The sequence below is a fragment of the Archocentrus centrarchus genome, chromosome 3 (assembly GCF_007364275.1).
Source record: "Archocentrus centrarchus isolate MPI-CPG fArcCen1 chromosome 3, fArcCen1, whole genome shotgun sequence".
Taxonomy (NCBI): domain Eukaryota; kingdom Metazoa; phylum Chordata; class Actinopteri; order Cichliformes; family Cichlidae; genus Archocentrus; species Archocentrus centrarchus.
In genome coordinates, this window is record NC_044348.1 from 15,478,325 (window position 1) to 15,499,381 (window position 21,057).

At 42.4% G+C, this 21,057-nt stretch overlaps 1 protein-coding gene across 2 annotated transcripts in view; it reads right to left on the reverse strand.

The window, feature by feature from the left end:
* The window catches only part of dennd2b (DENN domain containing 2B), a 60,396-nt gene that overhangs the window by 25,616 nt on the left and 13,723 nt on the right, over nucleotides 1–21,057 (reverse strand). For both annotated transcript variants that reach the window (XM_030718234.1, XM_030718225.1), the window contains exons 2-4: nucleotides 18,359–18,457; nucleotides 3,838–5,115; nucleotides 2,249–2,394 (exon numbers count right to left, since the gene is read on the reverse strand). In XM_030718234.1, the coding sequence (XP_030574094.1) occupies nucleotides 2,249–2,394; nucleotides 3,838–5,115; nucleotides 18,359–18,432 (1,498 nt within the window). In that variant the 5' untranslated portion in view covers nucleotides 18,433–18,457. The remainder of the gene's footprint in view (nucleotides 1–2,248; nucleotides 2,395–3,837; nucleotides 5,116–18,358; nucleotides 18,458–21,057) is intronic.

The following is a 21,057-nucleotide window of genomic DNA, read 5'->3' on the forward strand; positions in this document are numbered from 1 at the left end:
TAAAAAAAAAAATCCTGCCCTTATTTAGTCACCACTGAGTGTTTCCAAAGAAAAATATTGTGAAGTATGAAATCTTTTCTTTTTTTTTACTACAAGTTTCATCATGAGCTTCTACTCGCACTGACACATTTTCACTGCATTAAATATGCATCGAGGGAGCTGGAAACTGAACTGGGCAAAGGGCCTGGGGTCATTTGCTAGTGGAAAGGAATTTTGGCTCTTCAGCACATCCAGCATTTCATACACAAATTATCTCAGACACCAAACCATTGAGCTGACTGCTTTATGGCGAGACGCACTGCACAAAATGTGAGAAGATGATGCTCAATGATAAAAAAGAAAAATTAACAACTGCACAAAAATTTCTCGTTTACTGCACATTTGGTGACCTGTCACTTACTGGTTACTGATTGCACTATTTGCATGAACAAAAGAGTTTCACTGTGGGAGTTTCCATTGCTCATCCTCACCCTACTGTTTGTGGAGTACTGGACAGAAGTGTGTAAATGCAGATAACCAGTTAATCTCTGCAGTAAAACACAACCCATGCAAACACATGTTATCTATTAATCTTATTTTCAGGCTGAGTGCTCACTGACTGCTCCCACAGCAAGATTTTTTTCTACATCCCACACATTTCTACATGAAGCAGAAACGGGGGAGGGGCCACCATGCAATCTCATTACCGCTTTAAGATTCACTAAAGCATCTGACTTTGCCTACAAAGGCTTCTGTTACAGAGTAATGACACATACTCACCACCCACTTCATTTGGTAGACCTTGCTAATATTGGGTTGGACCCCCTTTTGTCTTCAGAAATGTGGCAAAGATTCGACATGTTGCTGGAAACATTCTTCAATATGTTTCTGGTCTCTATTGGCATGATAGCATGACACAGTTGCTGCAGATTTGTCAGCTACACATCTATAATGTGAATCTCTTGTTCCACCACATCCCAAAGGAGCTGTACTGGATTGAGATCTGGTGACTGTGTAGGCCATCTGAGTACAGTGAACTCATTGTTATGTTCGAGAAACCACTTTGAGATGACCTGAGCTTTGTGACACGGAGCATTATCCTGCTAGAAGCAGCCAGCAGAAGATGTTTACACTGTGGCCATAAAGAGATGGCCATGGACAGCAGCAATATTATTGGTCCTAAGAGGTCCAAAGTGTGCCAAGAAAATATCCCCACACCATTACATCACCAGCAGCAGCCTGAACTGTTACTACAAGGCAGGATGAATCCATGCTTTCATGTTGTTTACATCAAATTCTGACCCTACCATGTGAACATTGCAGCAGAAATTGAGACTCAACAGGCCAGGCAACATTTTTCCAAATGTTTTTTTGTTTGTTTGTTTTGTTTTTTCTCCCGTTTTTAGCGAGCCTGTGCCAACTGTAGCCTTGTTTCCTGTTATTAGCTAAGTGGAATGGCAACCGAGCTGGTCTTCTGCTGCTGTAGTCTGCTTCAAGGTTCACCTGTTGTGCGTTCAAAAATGTGCTTATATTTGAGTTGCAGTTACCTTCCTGTCACCTTGAAACAGCCTGTATAATTCTTATCTGACTTTTGGCATCAAGAAGGTATTTTCACACAGGGAACTGCCGCTCACTAGATATTTTCTCTTTTTTGTACCACGTCCTGTGAACCCTAGAGATGACTGTGTGTGTGTGTGAAAATCCCAATAGATCAGCAGTTTCTGAAAAACTCAAATCAGCCCATCTGACACCAACAATAATGCCACATTTAAAGTCACTTAAATTCACGTTCTGATGCTCACTTTAAACTTCAGCAGGTTACCTTGACCTAAATGCACTGAGTTGCTGCCATGTTACTCAGTGCACATGTTGTTGATGAGCAGTTGGACGGGTGTACCTAATAATGTGACTAAAAATACTAAAAATATTGTCATCGTCTCGCTTATAATAAATGTCTAAAATCACAAGATTACTTGGGATTACTAGTATTCGATGCCTGTCCCCTATGCAAACTTATTGTTTGTCTTGTTTTTCCTTCTTTGTATTCTTTTGTTACACCAGAATTCCAAAATGCAAAAATATTCAGTTTACTATCACAGAAGAATAGAAAATATGAAAACACATACACATCCACGATGCAAAAGCCAGTAAAATATTGTAAATTTTATTTAGAAAAGTAACTTATAAAATAATATAAGCTACACATCAACTACCTGAAGATCAGTTAATGTCTTGTCTTGTTTTCAGTGTATTGAGCCAGTGTGCTTACCTACTATGTCCTCATAGGCATTCTCCTCTAAAGTGCTTTTGGAATTGGGTCGACTCCGTGTGTCTGTGGTCAGTCCGCCATTCTCTGTGGGTGAGGAGGGATACGAAGACGGCAAGCTGGCAGCATCCTCCGACTCACACGACTCTCTAGAAGAAGGTAAACAATTTGAAACAGACCAAGGTGCTGAGATAAAATTACAAGAAGTCAGCACATGATAGAAGACAGAAAAAAATACAGATCATATTAAAATATAATCCAGACAGCTGGCCCTCCTTCTAAAATCCACTACTTGTCATCTAGAAGAACAGAAACAGGTGGTTAAAACACTCCTAAAGCCAGCATTTGTCCTTTAAAAAAACCTTAAATCAGAAGAATTACTGTTCAAATAAAAGGATCATGCTCAACATATGCTCCAATCACAAAAAAATTCGAGATAAGTCCAAAGCAAACATGCAGATATCTTACTATTTCTGAGCGTTCTCTGCACAGTGTAAAGCACACGTCACATGTCAAGGCACTGCAGAAAATGTTAACTGAGCTACATCAGTGCAGGGATCTACAGTACGGTCAAGTCGCGCCATCGACAGCTTGTGGCTTTTAAGCTTGGTCTGAAATTGCTAGAGCCACAGGAATGTTAAACACAGGGTCAAAGAGATGAATGTTTAAGGATTTCATGCCCTTTTCACACACGGGGATGATCTAGAGAGGGCCCCACCCTCACACAAAACAACTGACGACTTCTGATCATAAGAGTTGTGAAAGAGTTATAAGAGTGCACTCTGATTGCCAATTTCTTTATGGACCTGCATGAATTTCTGGATAGTATCTGACATTTCAAATCCTCTGTCGAAGTATTATTTTTCAGTGGCAACCTTAACATCTGACTCAACAGTGTTCTCCACTGCAAATCCTAACTAAAACAAACTCAGGATGTGCTCTAAATGCTGCAACCAGACACAGTGATGAGAAGCCTGTTAAACTACATCATCAGCGAAGCAATTAGCCATAATGAATGAGCCTAATTTCTCACAAGGCAGTCAAACATGTTTAATGAGTGCATCCAAAAAATGATCATCTTAAAGGAGATGGAGCCAGAAAGTGGGTCCAATGCCCAATTCTAACATATGCTGCTTAACACTTAAATTTGTCATGCCATTAGCAGGACGGCACAAAGCTCATAAGAAATACTACCTACTGAGCTTAGGGTTTAGCTCCAAGAGGCTTTTTTTGTATTTCTTGGGACATCACATGTCCCAAGAATACAGAATTTCATACATGTAGTTTGAATATGCAAGACCCATAAAATATTACATTTTTACCACATCTGAAGTGCGTGCCAGATTTCATTCATGCTCAGGCATCCCTAGCCCCTCAACAACAACTTCCTGTTTTCAAGTGGTTCATCCTGCTGCCAGGGCACTCTGCTAGTTGAACACTCCCAATTTTCATAATAAAGCAGCATCGATATCTTGAGGTTTCAACATTGTGTGGTAATGTAATACCTGACCATCAGAAGTTTCATGTACTTGAACCTGTGTGACACATAATTTAGGTAATTGTTTTGGGGTTTTTTTGGGGGGGTGCCTCACCTGTCCTGGATTCTTATGGGCGTGCTTCCTTCGGTCTTCGCAGTTCGTGTTGTGCTGGGTGCAGGGGTCGAGGGCAGTGGTGGCGGAGACTCAGAGGCTCTGTCTGGAGGTAGTCCATTGGCTGACAATGCACCCTTCTTGTCTCGATTGGCGTCGTATTCAAAAGTGCGTTTGGGTTTAGGTAAGGGGTTGACTGGTGTGTTAACAGAGTTCTTTTGGCTGGGTGGTTCTGGGCTCTCAGACCTGGCTGAGCTCACACTAAACCTTTGTCTGAGTTTAGAGAGCTTATCGGGCTCCAAAGCAGTATCTAGTTCAGTGTTCACTGAACAAATGCTGCTGCGCTTACTGGTACATGTGCTGTCCAGGTCGTCCCCTATCACAAAGGACTTTTGTCTCATCTTGTCTGGAGCATAGCAGTTACTCAGGTAACGTGGAGGGGGCGGGCTAGGATTCTCCTTCAAGGCCTGCTCGATTTTTTGTATCCTGTTGAGGACCGCTGACGTCTCTTTGCGAGTAGACAGAGAACGCACAAATGGTCCTGAAGACTCTGTCTTGCCGATCCTTTTCTGGAAACGACCATTTTTGTCTGTAAATCCTTCCTCTTCCTCTGTCTCTGTGAAGGAGCATTCAGAGAATGCTGTGCTCATCCTGCGAACTCCCTTAAAGTCAAAAGTCTTCTCGCTACAGGGAGAAGAGAGCAGGCTCGGGCAGCCTTCGCTACCCCCTACACGCTCCCCTCCTCTTTTGTCCAGACACAAGCTCATCCTAGGCAGAGACACCCTTCTACATTCCCATTCTGAGATCTTCTTGCGGATTGTGGTTGGGGGGGCACCTGTTGCTGAAGAGGTGAGAGAGAGGGTGCGCTTGTGACCTTGGTAAGTGGAAGGTCCCAGTGAGAGCGTGCTCCAACTCAGTGGCCTCCCATTAAGTCCATCTCCTGTAGGGAGTTCCCCTTGTTTCTCCTTCTGCTCCTGGGCACCCTGACTTTCCTGACAGGACTTGGTTTGAGCCGGAGGCTTATAGATGGATAGCCTGTTGTCCAGGCAGCTGATGCTCTTTGACTTGGTTAAACGCCTTTGGGAGTCAGGCTCGCTTGTGAGAGATGCACCACTGCACAGGCTAGCTGTTTTGTTGTTCCATCCACCACGAAGCAGAAACCTGCCGTCAGTTCTGACGTACCTGCTCTGTTTGCCAGAGTTCTCACTGTCACTGAGGAGTGGCTGCTGGCTCTGCCGCTCGCTGGCAGAGAGCCCGGGACACGGTGATGTAGTCTGGCACCTGAAGCAAGACAACAAAATTAAACACTCAAAAATGTTTCAGCCTAACAGATCCTAACAAACCAAAGTCCTAAAAGGTGCCAACAAGTCCACTAAACACCGCAGCGTGAAAAGTGGCAGAAACTGAATGTGGAACAGATGGGAGAAACTGTAAAGAATCAGCTGAAAGATTTGAATTAATTTCCAAGATCAAAGACAGAATGAAAACCTGAGCCTCGTATTTAGAATAACCACAGGAAAGTATTCTGTCTTTGGCAGCGCAAGATTCAAATAAAGGCCAAAGGAAATACAGACTACATTAAAATGCCACTGTGGATTTTTCCACATAATCAAAACAACTTGAAGAGAATCTGTGTGGACCTCACACAGAAAGCAGTTTGCCAAGCAAGATTTATCTTACCTGTGAAAGTCTCACTGCCCCGTCTCTGGTGCTCAAAGCCTTTTCTGATCCCAGCTAAGTGGTACTAGGTGCTACACGCTTACTGCAGACTTTGCAACCGTTTACCCCACACACACACACACACACACACACACATACACACACACACACAAACTCATACCTTTTCTCACGGTGCTCACCTACGTTACGATTTCCACAGAATGACAAGTTTTCTACTTTAACTCAGGAAAACCCACTACTCATAGCATATCAGAAGCCTTGTCATGAGCTGGAAGGTGACTAACTCTTGTGAAAGTGAAGCATTGGGATATCTGATGTCATAGCCAAGGTTAGAATAACAAGAGTTATGGGAGGAGGAAGCTGAAGGCTGTGGACTATGATCCAATAGTGCAGGTTGGGACAGATCTGGCTTCACACCTATCTGCCCAACCCTGGTTTCACTCTTCTTCCTCAAGGGTGGAGAGACTTATACAAATGCTAGGGGCCTGCAAGCTGCAGCCATGAAGGATGTATCTTATTTTACTTCCTTTGAAGGTATAAAGTATGAGAAATCAAGACATTTGCTTTGTGTCCGCTGATATATCAGCAAATATGATTCTCTAGTTCTGACAAAGCTGTATCCCACTGCCGTCTGCTTCTTCAGTTCTTACACCCAACCACATTTTTTGTTTGTTAAACCACTTAACTATGACCTATGAATCATTCAAGCATAAAAATGGCACCTAACTCAAGGGATGGACCTGTGTTGTGTCTACATATAACAGACAACTTAGCAAATAACCAATTTGAAACTGCACTTTGTTACTGGCAGCCTGTCACAAAAACACATCATTTGTTCCCTTTTCATTAGTTAAATCTACAAAAATTCCAATTCCAATTAAAGCCGCAAGCGGCGATGAGCGGGCCCTCGCACCCGGCGCGCGTCGACCCCTGGCGCGCTCCAGCCAAGCCGCGCGTCGACCCGTGGCACGCTCCAGCCGAACCGCGCTCGGAGGTTCTCGCAGACGAGAGAGTAGCTGGCTCACCCGGCTGCTGACGGCTCAGCAGGCTAGCCGTACTTCGCGTCGATCGTCTCCCGCTTCCACTAGGTGGCGTTGCTGAGTGCCCACTAATTAATATGTCACAATGCTCTATGTAATGCCTGCAGCCATCAATGAAACTGTAATGACCATAGGATGATGAGTATCAGTGTCCTACTGATTTCCTGTTGCCACTAGGTGGCGTTATGAGTGTGAAACAAAGCTGATAGAGGGGTGTGTCCGGTCTCCCTTACCCTCCCATTAAGCCTGTGAAGTTTGAGGCAGATCGGACAATGTATGTCAGAGATGTAACAATTTGGTGCACTGTGGTATATGAGTAAAATCCCACATTTAGAGGGTTGCTACGGCAACACCGTTCAATATTCTACAAAACCATGAATTTATTTTGATGGGCTACTTGTGTAGATGATCAGGAGCCATTTTGGTGTGACTGGATGAAAAGCTGTAGTAGAAGATGATTGAAATAGCAGGCCTGAAAAATGTGAAAAATGCTGCAAAAATGACACCTTAATTAGAACATGTCAGGCTTCCTGTTGGATTTCGGCTATCGGTCCAAGAGACTTTTTTGTACGTCTTAGGATGTTACTTCAGCATGCACGATTTCAGGTACACAGACCAAGCACTGCCCTGGGGCTGATGTTTAGAACCTATCTGGGCCTGAAATGGAAAAAAAGTCCAAATTCAGAGGGTTGCTACGGCAACACCGTTCAATATTCTACAAAACCATGAATATCTTTTGATGGGCTACTTGTGTGGATGATCTGGAGCCATTTTGGTCTCACTGGGTCAAATGCCCTAGGAGGAGTTGAGGCAAAAAGGCCTGAAAAAGGCGAAAAATGCTGCAAAAATGACACTTTAAAGTGAACGTGGCTGTCTTCCTGTTGGGTTTCGGCTATCGGTCCAAGAGACTTTTTTGTAGACGTTAGCATCTTACATCAGCAGGCACATTTTCAGGTACATACAGAAAGCACAGCCCAGGGGCTGATGTTTAGAATCTCTGTGAATTTGAAATTGAAAAAAGTCCAAATTCAGAGGGTTGCCATGGCAACACCGTTCAATATTCTACAAAACCATGAATAACTTTTGATGGGCTACTTGTGTAGATGATCTGGAGCCAATTTGGTGTCACTGGGTGAAATGCCCTAGGACAAGTTCGTTCAAATAGCAGGCGTGGAAATCGCAAAAATTGACACCTTCAATTGAAGATGGCCGACTTCCTGTAGGGTTTGGGGTATGGGTCCAAGAGACTTTTTTGTACGTCTTAGTATGTTACATGAGCCTGTACATTTTCATACATGTAGATAAAACGTAGCTCCGGGGCTACTCAAAAAACATGCTATTTTAAGATATTCCGAGCTGCCACTAGGCGGCGCTCTAACGTTTATGGACTTTATGCATATGAATGTGTTCAGGGCAGCATGCTTATCACACCACTGAAGTTTGAGCCAGATTGGGCAAGTTGGCTTTGAGTTACAGCCATTTTTGTGTTCATGGCGAATCATCGAACTTTGCCGTCCCATAAGGGTCACGCCCTTTTGTCAAAAAGTCACAGTTTTGAAAACACAGTAAGTCCAACTTCTTAAGGCTTTCCAGGTGAATTTTGAGATGGTTCTGCTAAACCACCTTGGAGCTGGACCTCCAAGTGTAAAATATGGCATTTCCTGTTCCCACTAGGTGGCGCTGCGACTGATATTAAATATTGTCATATGTATGTGTTTAGGGGGGCACCCTTATCCTACTGGAGAAGTTTGATGCACATTGGATCATGTAGGTATGAATGAGAGGCAATCAAAATTTCATGGCGAATGATCAAAGTTCAAAGGGGCATAAGGACCCCTCCCCCTTGGCAAAAACTCACCATTTTCGAGATTTAGATTCCCCTGGGGGTGTAGGTTAGACAAACCAAATATGAAGATGATAACGTCTAAAACGTGTGAGTTATTAGAAAAAGTGTGAGGGCTGCAAATCGCCAAATTTGCATAATTAATTCAAAATGGCGGACTTCCTGTTGGGTTTAGGGCATGGCTCCAAGAGGATTTTTTGTGCGCCTGGACATGATATACATGTGTATGAAGTTTCATTCATGTACGTGAAACACAGCGGTGGGGCTCCAGTTTAGGGGGCGCTAGCGAGCCATTTGGGCGCGCCCTTGCCCGAGCCCATTAAAATACTTAAATTTTCACCAGGTGTGACGCATGTGCAAAGTTTCATGAGTTTTTGAATATGATAAAGCCCCCAAAAAGCCAATTCATTTGCCTGAATAATAATAATAATAATAATAATAATAATAATAATTAAAACCGCAAGCGGTGATATCGGGCCCTCGCACTCCCTGCGCGTCGACCCGTGGCGCTCGTCGACCCGTGCCGCACTCGGAGGTCTTGTGATCGTGATGGTGTACAGAAGGTCTGTAGAAAGTTGAATTCTTTTTTAGGAAAAGATATCTTTTGCTCTCGGCATAGACGCAATGGAATATTTGGGGGTGGGGTCACGGCTCCAGCATGCAAAATAGGGCATGGGTCTGATAGACTGTTTTGATCAGGATGATGTCAAGAATGTTGAAACACATTTTCATACATTTCCGAGAAACTAAGTTTGTGGATGCTATACAAAATTTCATTTGCTTCTGTAGGGGGCGCTCTTGCAGCTACGTATAGCCTTGAATCCATAGTTATGGGTTCAGAGTGGCTGTGTACATGAGTGATTACATTTTCAGGCAGATCGGGCAAAGCATGTACGAACACGTGCCCAAACAATTTTGGTCGCCATTGAGAAAAATGAAAGCCAACTTCAATGGCCTGGTGTGACAACACCATTTAATATTTTGTCAAGATTTCCACAATATTTGATGGGCTGTTTGTCTAGATGATCTGGAGCCAATTTGGTGTCACTGGCTGAAATGCCCTAGGAGGAGTTCATTCAAATAGCAGGCCTGAAAATGGCAAAAATTGACAAAAATTGACACTTTCAATTGAAGATGCTGGACTTCCTGTAGGGTTTCCAGTATGGCTCCAAGAGACTTTTTTGTACGTCTTAGGATGTTACATGAGTGTGCAGAATTTCAGAGCTGTAGATATAATGTAGCTCTGGGGCTAGCTAAAAAACATGCTATTTTATGATATTTCAAGCTGCCAGTAGGTGGCGCTGTAACATTTATGGACTTTATGCATATCAATGTGTTCAGGGCAGGAGGCTTATCAAATTGATGAGGATTTCATAAGGAATGGTGAAAGATAGTTTCATGCATTTCAGAGCAAAACTAATTATGTGGACGTCATACAAATTTTCATTTGCTTCTGTAGGGGGCGCTATTGCGCCTACAGTCTTGAATCTGTAGTTATGGATTCAGCCTGGGTGTGTACATGAGTGATTAAATTTTCAGCCTGATCAGACAAAGCATGTGCGAACAAGTGCACAAACAATTTTGGTGGTGAGGGAGAAAAACGAAGGCCAATTTCAATGGCCTGGTGTGATAAGGCCATTTAATATTTTGTAAAGATTTCCACAATATTTGATGGGCTCCTTGTCTAGATGATGTGGAGCAAATTTGGTCTCACTGGGTCAAATGCCCTAGGACAAGTTCGTTCAAATAGCAGGCGTGGAAATCGCAAAAATTGACACCTTCAATTGAAGATGGCCGACTTCCTGTAGGGTTTGGGGTATGGGTCCAAGAGACTTTTTTGTACGTCTTAGGATGTTACATGAGCCTGTACATTTTCATACATGTAGAGAAAACGTAGCTCCGGGGCTACTCAAAAAACTTGCTATTTTAAGATATTCCGAGCTGCCACTAGGCGGCGCTCTAACATTTATGGACTTTATGCATATGAGTGTGTTCAGGGCAGCATGCTTATCACACCACTGAAGTTTGAGCCAGATTGGGCAAGTTGGCTTGGAGTTACAGCCATTTTTGTGTTCATGGCGAATCATCGAACTTTGCCGTCCCATACGGGTCACGCCCTTTTGTCAAAAAGTCACAGTTTTGAAAACACAGTAAGTCCAACTTCTTAAGGCTTTCCAGGTGAAATTTGAGATGGTTCTGCTAAACCACCTTGGAGCTGGACCTCCAAGTGTAAAATATGACATTTCCTGTTCCCACTAGGTGGCGCTGCGACTGATATTAAATATTGTCATATGTATGTGTTCAGGGGGGCACCCTCATCCTACTGGAGAAGTTTGATGCACATTGGATCATGTAGGTATGAATGAGAGGCAATCAAAATTTCATGGCGAATGATCAAAGTTCAAAGGGGCATAAGGACCCCTCCCCCTTGGCAAAAACTCACCATTTTCGAGATTTAGATTCCCCTGGGGGTGTAGGTTAGACAAACCAAATATGAAGATGATAACGTCTAAAACCTCTGAGTTATTAGAAAAAGTGTGAGGGCAACAAATCGCCAAATTTGCATAAATAATTCAAAATGGCGGACTTCCTGTTGGGTTTAGGGCATGGCTCCAAGAGGATTTTTTGTGCGCCTGGGCATGATATACATGTGTATGAAGTTTCATTCATGTACGTGAAACACAGCGGTGGGGCTCCAGTTTAGGGGGCGCTAGCGAGCCATTTGGGCGCGCCCTTGCCCGAGCCCATTAAAATACTTAAATTTTCACCAGGTGTGACGCATGTGCAAAGTTTCATGAGTTTTTGAATATGATAAAGCCCCCAAAAAGCCAATTCATTTGCCTGAATAATAATAATAATAATAATAAAAAAAAAATAATAATAAACGAAGCAATTACAATAGGGCCTTCGCACAGTTCGTGCTCGGGCCCTAATTAAAGCCGCAAGCGGCGATGAGCGGGCCCTCGCACCCGGCGCGCGTCGACCCCTGGCGCGCTCCAGCCAAGCCGCGCGTCGACCCGTGGCACGCTCCAGCCGAACCGCGCTCGGAGGTTCTCGCAGACGAGAGAGTAGCTGGCTCACCCGGCTGCTGACGGCTCAGCAGGCTAGCCGTACTTCGCGTCAATCGTCTCCCGCTCCCACTAGGTGGCGTCGGTGAGTGCCCACTAATTAATATGTCACAATGCTCTATGTAATGCCTGCAGCCATCAATGAAACTGTAATGACCATAGGATGATGAGTATCAGTGTCCTACTGATTTCCTGTTGCCACTAGGTGGCGTTATGAGTGTGAAACAAAGCTGATAGAGGGGTGTGTCCGGTCTCCCTTACCCTCCCATTAAGCCTGTGAAGTTTGAGGCACATCGGACAATGTATGTCAGAGATGTAACAATTTGGTGCACTGTGGTATATGAGTAAAATCCCACATTTAGAGGGTTGCTACGGCAACAGCGTTCAATATTCTACAAAACCATGAATGTCTTTTGATGGGCTACTTGTGTAGATGATCTGGAGCCATTTTGGTGTGACTGGATGAAAAGCTGTAGTAGAAGATGATTCAAATAGCAGGCCTGAAAAATGTGAGAAATGCTGCAAAAATGAAACCTTAATTAGAACATGTCAGGCTTCCTGTTGGATTTCGGCTATCGGTCCAAGAGACTTTTTTGTACGTCTTAGGATGTTACTTCAGCATGCACGATTTCAGGTACAGAGAGAAAGCACAGCCCAGGGGCTGATGTTTAGAACCTATCTGGGCCTGAAATGGAAAAAAAGTCCAAATTCAGAGGGTTGCTACGGCAACACCGTTCAATATTCTACAAAATCATGAATATCTTTTGATGGGCTACTTGTGTGGATGATCTGGAGCCATTTTGGTCTCACTGGGTCAAATGCCCTAGGAGGAGTTGAGGCAAAAAGGCCTGGAAAAGGCGAAAAATGCTGCAAAAATGACACTTTAAAGTGAACGTGGCTGGCTTCCTGTTGGATTTCGGCTATCGGTCCAAGAGACTTTTTTGTAGATGTTAGCATTTTACATCAGCAGGCACATTTTCAGGTACATAGAGAAAGCACAGCCCAGGGGCTGATGTTTAGAATCTCTGTGAATTTGAAATTGAAAAAAGTCCAAATTCAGAGGGTTGCCATGGCAACACCGTTCAATATTCTACAAAACCCTGAATAACTTTTGATGGGCTACTTGTGTAGATGATCTGGAGCCAATTTGGTGTCACTGGGTGAAATGCCCTAGGACAAGTTCGTTCAAATAGCAGGCGTGGAAAACGCAAAAATTGACACCTTCAATTGAAGATGGCCGACTTCCTGTAGGGTTTGGGGTATGGGTCCAAGAGACTTTTTTGTACGTCTTAGTATGTTACACGAGCATGTACATTTTCATACATGTAGAGAAAACGTAGCTCCGGGGCTACTCAAAAAACTTGCTATTTTAAGATATTCCGAGCTGCCACTAGGCGGCGCTCTAACGTTTATGGACTTTATGCATATGAGTGTGTTCAGGGCAGCATGCTTATCACACCACTGAAGTTTGAGCCAGATTGGGCAAGTTGGCTTTGAGTTACAGCCATTTTTGTGTTCATGGCGAATCATCGAACTTTGCCGTCCCATAAGGGTCACGCCCTTTTGTCAAAAAGTCACAGTTTTGAAAACACAGTAAGTCGAACTTCTTAAGGCTTTCCAGGTGAAATTTGAGATGGTTCTGCTAAACCACCTTGGAGCTGGACCTCCAAGTGTAAAATATGACATTTCCTGTTCCCACTAGGTGGCGCTGCGACTGATATTAAATATTGTCATATGTATGTGTTCAGGGGGGCACCCTCATCCTACTGGAGAAGTTTGATGCACATTGGATCATGTAGGTATGAATGAGAGGCAATCAAAATTTCATGGTGAATGATCAAAGTTCTAAGGGGCATAAGGACCCCTCCCCCTTGGCAAAAACTCACCATTTTCGAGATTTAGATTCCCCTGGGGGTGTAGGTTAGACAAACCAAATATGAAGATGATAACGTCTAAAACCTCTGAGTTATTAGAAAAAGTGTGAGGGCTGCAAATCGCCAAATTTGCATAATTAATTCAAAATGGCGGACTTCCTGTTGGGTTTAGGGCATGGCTCCAAGAGGATTTTTTGTGCGCCTGGACATGATATACATGTGTATGAAGTTTCATTCATGTACGTGAAACACAGCGGTGGGGCTCCAGTTTAGGGGGCGCTAGCGAGCCATTTGGGCGCGCCCTTGCCCGAGCCCATTAAAATACTTAAATTTTCACCAGGTGTGATGCATGTTCAAAGTTTCATGAGTTTTTGAATATGATAAAGCCCCCAAAAAGCCAATTCATTTGCCTGAATAATAATAAAAATAAAAAAAATAATAATAAAAATAATAAACGAAGCAATTACAATAGGGCCTTCGCACAGTTCGTGCTCGGGCCCTAATAATAATAATAAACGAAGCAATTACAATAGGGCCTTCGCACAGTTCGTGCTCGGGCCCTAACAAGGTGATTCCTAAAGAGCTACTCTTGACAGAAAATGGAACAAAAGGCAGCCAACATCCAAAGAAGAGCTTTGAATGTACCGTCAGGAAGCCTGGAGAACGATTCCTGAGGACTAAAGAAATTACAAGAACATTTGCCTAAGAGAGTTCAGGTTGTTTTAAAGAATAAAAGTAGGCATACTAAATATTGACATTCAAGCTCATTAGAATTGTGCAAACTCTATTTTTGCCTTATAAGCTGTATCTCCATTTATATGTTTGCACGTTTGTGCACCTATTACATCTGCACCTATTTCCCATTTTCCTACCAACATATAAAGAAATGATGGACGGTTCAAGACTTTTGCTCAGTATTGTAAAACTTCCCGAGGCTTCTGACATTGTCCCACACACACCAAAGCCAAAAAACAGTGAAATCTGATGTATTTTCTGGTAAAAAATAAATAAATAAATAATATTTTAACAGCCCACTCCCTACTGACATTATTGATACTGTTGAAATCAAGTTTTCGGAAACAAAATGTATTAAAAATACTTTTGATAAGCTTCATAAAACTAGTGCTTTTCAAAACACCTGCAGGAATTCAAAGAAACACAAAATTATTATTAAAATAGGAAACAAAGTTTGATTATTGTGAAATGCTGGATCATGTGAATGCAACCTGACGTAAACACCCCAAGACGACAGTGTTTTGCTAGGGGATTGCACTGCATTTCATAAGCTTATCATATACTTTTTTCTTTCATGCAATATCTTAAATCTGTAGAATCTCACTGTCGGATAACTGTAGTTCACCAAAAAGCTGGTTTTCCTCTAACATAGATAATGAAAATACTGAAGTAAAGTACAGAACCTCAGTGACTTTACTTATTTAATTTCTCCCACTGCATATTTAAAACCAACAATAAGCTAAACAGACCCCATAGTCTCGTGAATATAATCATTTTGAAGCACACTGATGTTAATCAGCAGTCCGCATGTGTTGCGGTGTTTTAGTACGGATTTGTTGAATAGAAGCTGTCTGGAAAATTAAAATCCCACTGCTTTCCTGGCAAAACTCCGATCTAAAGCTCTGCCAAGGAGTATTACTACTGCAGGAAGCCAGAGAGGGAACAGCATCTCTGAAGCTAAATATTAATAGGAATGTTTTAGTAGCAACCAGACCAAACACTCAGCAATGCAATTCTAATACCACTAGCAGTGCAGTATATTGAGTTAATCATGACAGCATTAATTTTCTCTCTGGGGTTTTACTTTGGGAAGGATTAGCACTATGTTTCCATGCCTAACAATGATTCCACAATGTGACAGTAAACAGGCAATAACAAGAGGATCTGGAAGAAAATATTTACATGGCTTCATGTTGTGCTTTCAGAACATTACAAAGAGAACGCAGCAATATTTGATTTATATAAACAAAGTGCACACACTGCCGTGTCTTCACTGACATGTCCGAAACTGGGGCCGATCATGACCCAGTTTGGGCCAAGTTTGAGCTGTCGGACAGATGGCCTCTCATTTGACTCTAGAATACTTTGGTATACAGGAGTTTATGGTCGACTGAGTGACTGCAGGGCATCGAGGTCCTGTGGCTGCAAAGCAAGCCCAAATTATCACCCTCTCCACCACCGTGCTTGACAGCTGATATGAGGTGTTTGTGCTGATATGCTGTGTTTGGTTTACTGTCACGAACTTTAATATTTAATATGCTAACTGAGGGCCACAGAGTCTCAGATGTAGCTCTTGGATTTTCTGTGGTTTCTCTGAGCATTTCCCGGTCTGACCTTGGGGGTGAATATGCTGAGACATCCACTGCTGGGAAGATTGTGTAATTGTGTGAATACACACCTGAATGCTCCAGACCAGCAAACTGCCAAAACATCTGCTTTTACAGAGGTGCTCACACTTGCTGATGACCAGTTAATCAAGTGCATTTGATTAGAAGCTCCTGGCCTCACCCTCTTAATTCCCGTGGAGGCAGTAAGGATGTACTTAAATTTCACAGGTGTATGCAGAGTCCTGTGAAAACTTTATTTTTTCGCATGGCTGTGTAACATCGTATTTAGTTCAGTTGCAAACATAAAATAATAAGAGTATTAGAAGAATATTATAAAACTTACTGAACTGTAGTCTAACTTTGAAGACGTTTCAATTAGATATACAAAAAATAAGTGCTGATCTTTATCGTTTCTATTATATTTTTGTCTATTCAGGGCTTTGGGAGCTTTAAGGGTTTCTAGTGGTCTTGTAAAAATAAGCCCAGTTTAGTCAGTCACAGATGGACCGGCCACACGTAAAATACTGTACAAAGAGTTGAATGCCAGTCACAACCTGGCCTCTGGCTCTCACTCAGGCTTCCAGGGCATGCCAACCACAAACCACTTCCCGTCACTGACCAGGATGAGGAACGCAGGCTGTTCACTAAACTTCATTTCATAATTTGCAATGTTTACCAGGTCCCTGTCAATTATTAGTGTGTAACACCATTCAAAGTACAAAATGAGAGGACGATCCTGTATTTAGACAAGTATCAAACTTCAATTCATTTAATCAAGACTTTGTGTTTTTGCATTTTACAAACCACGCCTCTTCACAGTTCAGCATAAATGTAATTTGTCCCAGAAACTGATCCTTGGTTAATTTCATACATCGATGGGAATCCATTGTACAGCACATAAATCTTCTCCATCTGTTAAAACAACTGGCTGCAGTGCATCTCATGAGCTTTAAATATGATCTTAAAGATTCTTGTGTAACATGAGCCCCTGAGGACCACGAGCTGCCAGTAATAACAAATTCTTTTATTAAAAGAGACGCAGGTTAAATGGACAATTGGGGTATAAGGGGGATGGTAAGAAAGCTTTGTGCTACTGTGATCATTGTTGCAAATGCTCACTATGGGGGGAACAGTGCACACACTAACACAATATTAGTTATACTTTATTTATAGCACTGCATTGAATCCTAAGCACCCTCTGTGACCTGCACCCTCACACAACAACACATCACAAAGACACCACCTCAACTGTGATGTTTTTCTTTTTTTGCTAATAATAAGCATTCAATATTTTGGATTAGCACAAGGATAATCCCTCTGTAGTGAATGTATTTAGCTTGCCAGTGCAGACATATGCTATTTCTCTCTTTTTCTCTCATTTTCACAGCTCCATCAATTTGTGCACAGACTCAGACGTCGGCTCTGAAATTTTCTCTGTTGTTCCAAGTTTTACACAGTTTCGCTCATGAATTAAAAACTAGACCCACCAGCACACAACTGCCAATATAAATGACCTCACACACTATAGCGGGGATTCAGTGCAGTACTACAAATTACACTTTATGTGCTTTGCCACTTGCATTAGGCCTGATTTACATAAGCAGTTACAGAAACCAGCTCCAGCAGCACCACATTATGTTTTGTGGTGTGGGAAATACTGTGCATGTGTTGCCTCATCGGCATGAAAGATGAGAAAAGGAAATGGAACTGAGCAATGCTCCCAGGTATACATATATCATTAACTATATTAGGAAAATAGAAGCCATTGCTAAAAAATATGTTGCTTGAAAGCAGCTGGCAGGGTGGCGTAACAGTGTCAACAGAGACTAAAAAGTTCATTCTATAGAAATGTCCAATTTTGGGATGTCAAGATGTCTTAAAAAATTTTTTTCCCCCCTTTTAAACTTAAACCACATTATTATGTAACTTGTTGACTTTATGTATTCACAAAAATGACAGCTTAATCATTTTTTATCTTTTTGTGCTGCCTATATGACACTGGTGTTTCCATACTGCTTTGGCATTGTATATTTGATGGCTGTATATAAATTATTGTATTTTAAATGGTTAAAAAAAAAGAAGAAGAAGAGTGTAACTGTTCAAATAACATCATTTTATTTTAACATAGAAATAAACTGTAACTTATATTGTGTCTAAAGCATTTTTCAAGTGTAATATTTATGCAAAGGCCAGGGATAGCAAAAATTACATTTCCATCAAGTGACCCAAAGGGACAATCTTTTCCCGCACGCCTGTTCCTCAGAGCACTTTGGATGCAGAAAAATTTGGGCTTCAGTCAAAACAGATCATAAAGAATAAAATATCACACAGGGTTTCCAAAGTTGTTTTCCTTTCGCAGTAGGTCACCGTCAGTTCTTGACATGCTAACACACGTTTCAGCTCAGTACTCAATTCTGAGTTTAGTGGGGCACTTGTCCAGGAAACAGGAAAATACTTGCAAAGGTTTTGGGAGTCTTATCATGATTGACAATCATTAGCTTCTTTTTCCATGAGTGAAATAACAGTGACAGTCTACTACAGACTGATCATTGATGACAAATTCATAGATGATATTGAGTAGAGGATTTGTTTCTCTTTCAAAAACCAGACAGTCGGACACTTAATGCTCTCTGGAAGTGCACATAAGGACACTCACCCTGACCAACATGTGACTGACCTGTCAGGGACGTCCCGGGGAGCTTTACCTCCTCCTGCACGAGGTGCAGCCTTCGAATTCTTGTTGGCAGTCATGTTCGTCTCCAAACCACCCGCTCACCTAATGGAAAAACACAGGGATATTAAACACACATTCCATGGATCTCAGCAAACATATAAACGTGGGTTCGAAAGGTATATTAAAACCTCAAACACTTCAAAGGTTGTTTGCATTTGTCAGTGCGTATTTTTAGGATATAAAAATAATGTACAGAGCTAAAAAGCTTCTTTTGGTTGCTCCCTTATTCACAATGGGGTTGGCCCGGCAGATGAATCCACGGTTTTACACCGGGTACCCATCCTGTGATCTGTGTCTCCTCCCATTCTCAAACCAGGGATCTTTCGATGAATATATTAACCACTAAGCTAAGGAGCCACTTAACAAAATGCAGAGCTAATAGAAGACAATATTCCACCTAAACCTGGTTATATAGCTCATCTCATACACACATGCAGCTCAATAAATAAATAAATAGATTATTATAAAAAAAAAAAAACAAGGTAAAAAGCACCAAACATACTTCTGAGCCTCAACATGGCAGCTCTTTCATCTGTTGTGGGTACGACTCGCCTCTCTACTACTGTGGTATCAATATGTCAATGGAAGTTTTTTAAACAGCAGTTGTCACTGTTATCCTCCAGCAATATTAGTGTTACTTACAGACTGACATAAATGTGCAGGGTTAACTACTGCAGCTCACAACTTTTCACAGCACATGCTAATAGAGAAATCCTACAGTTTGCCCCTTCACCCCGTCTGCCATCTCGAATCTCCAGTCTAAACACTGCAGACGGCTTTCAATAAACCAAACCTAAGTGGCATAACATAATATTTGCTCGTCCGCCTTCACACGCATATGAACTTGAGTGACATCCCATTCTTAATCCATAGTGTTTAATATGATGTTGGCCCACCCTTTGCAGCTATAACAGCTTCAACTCTTCTGGGAAAGCTTTCCACAAGATTTAGAAGTGTTTACAGGAATTTTTGACCGTTCTTCCAGAAGCACATTTGTGAGGTCAGACACTGATGTTGGATGAGAAGGCCTGACTCACAGTCTCCGCTCTAATACACCCCATAGGTGTTCTGTCAGGTTCAGTTCAGGACTCTGTGCAGGCCAGTCAAGTTCTTCCACACCAAACTCGCTCATCCATGTTTTTATGGATCTTGCTTTGTGCACTGGTGTGCAGTCATGTTGGAACAGGAAGGGGCCATCCTCAAAATGTTCCCACAAAGTTGGGAGTGTGAAATTGTCCAAAAGGTCTTGGTATGCTGAAGCATTAAGAGTTCCTTTCACTGGAACTCAGGAGCCAAGCCCAACTTGTGAAAAACAACCCCACACCATAATCCCCCGTCCACCAAACTTTACACTTGGCACAATGCAGTCAGACAAGTACTGTTCTCCTGGCAACCACCAAACCCAGACTCGTCCATCGGATTGCCACACAGAGAAGTGTGATTCATCTAACCAGAGAATACCGCTCTAGAGTCCACTGGCAGCATGTTTTACACCACTGAATCCGATGCTTTGCATTGTGTTTGGTGATGTAAGGTTTGGATGCAGCTGCTCGAACATGGAAACCCATTCCATGAAGCCCTCTATGCACTGTTCTTGAGCTAATCTGAAGGCCACATGAAGTTTGGAGGTCTGCAGTGATGGTGACCTCTGCACACTCTGCGCCTCAGCATCCACTGATCCTTGTCTGTGATTTTACGTGGCCTACCACATGGCTGAGAGGCTGTCACTCCCAATCGCTTTCATTTTGTTATAATACCACTAACAGTTGACTGTGGAATATTTAGTAGCGAGGAAATTTCGCAACTGGGCTTGTTGCACAGGTGGCATCCTATCACAGTACCACACTGGAATTCACTGAGTTCCTAAGAGTGACCCATTCTTTCACAAATGTTTGTAGAAGCAGTCTGCATGCCCAGGTGCTCGATTTTATACACCTGTGGCCATGGAAGTGACTGGAACACCTGAATTCAGTGATTTGGATGGGTAAATAAATATAACTTTGGCAATATAGTGTATACAGATATACATAAAACCAGAAAGTTTAATCCCAGCTCCTTCAGTCCTCATGTCGACATGTAAGAACTTTCTCCACATACATCAACAGTGGAGCGTTTTACAACTGAAAAATGAAAGGTTGTCCTCTAATAAAAATGAAACCCAAGCAAGCAGTTTAGTACAAGTCACAATTATTTCATTACAACAGTATTCCACAGATCCCACAAGGAAATTATGGTGTTACAGCAGCAGGATAAAGAATAAAAATAGTACAGCCTACAATAAATAAATAACATAGTTAAAGTGCCACGGGCACATTAGCAGAGGAACAAAGGAGGAAGTGAGATGATTTAGTTGTAGAGGCACATAAACTGCATAGGGAGGAGGTCAGGGTAGATGGATGGCACAGCAAGCCAAGCCCATTAACACAAAAAGTACTGATTTCTTTTTTCACCATACTGAGGGGGGGCTTTATTGTGATTTGACAGGAAAGCTGGGAAAGAGAATAGGAGAGGGCACACAGCAAACACTCCAGGACAGATTCTAACCCGGGCCTTTGCAATAGCCTTACAGCCTATAAGCTGCCAGTTTAGCCCAGTGAGCTATAGAGGCAACCAAGGTCTGCTATTTTAACCCATATCCTGAT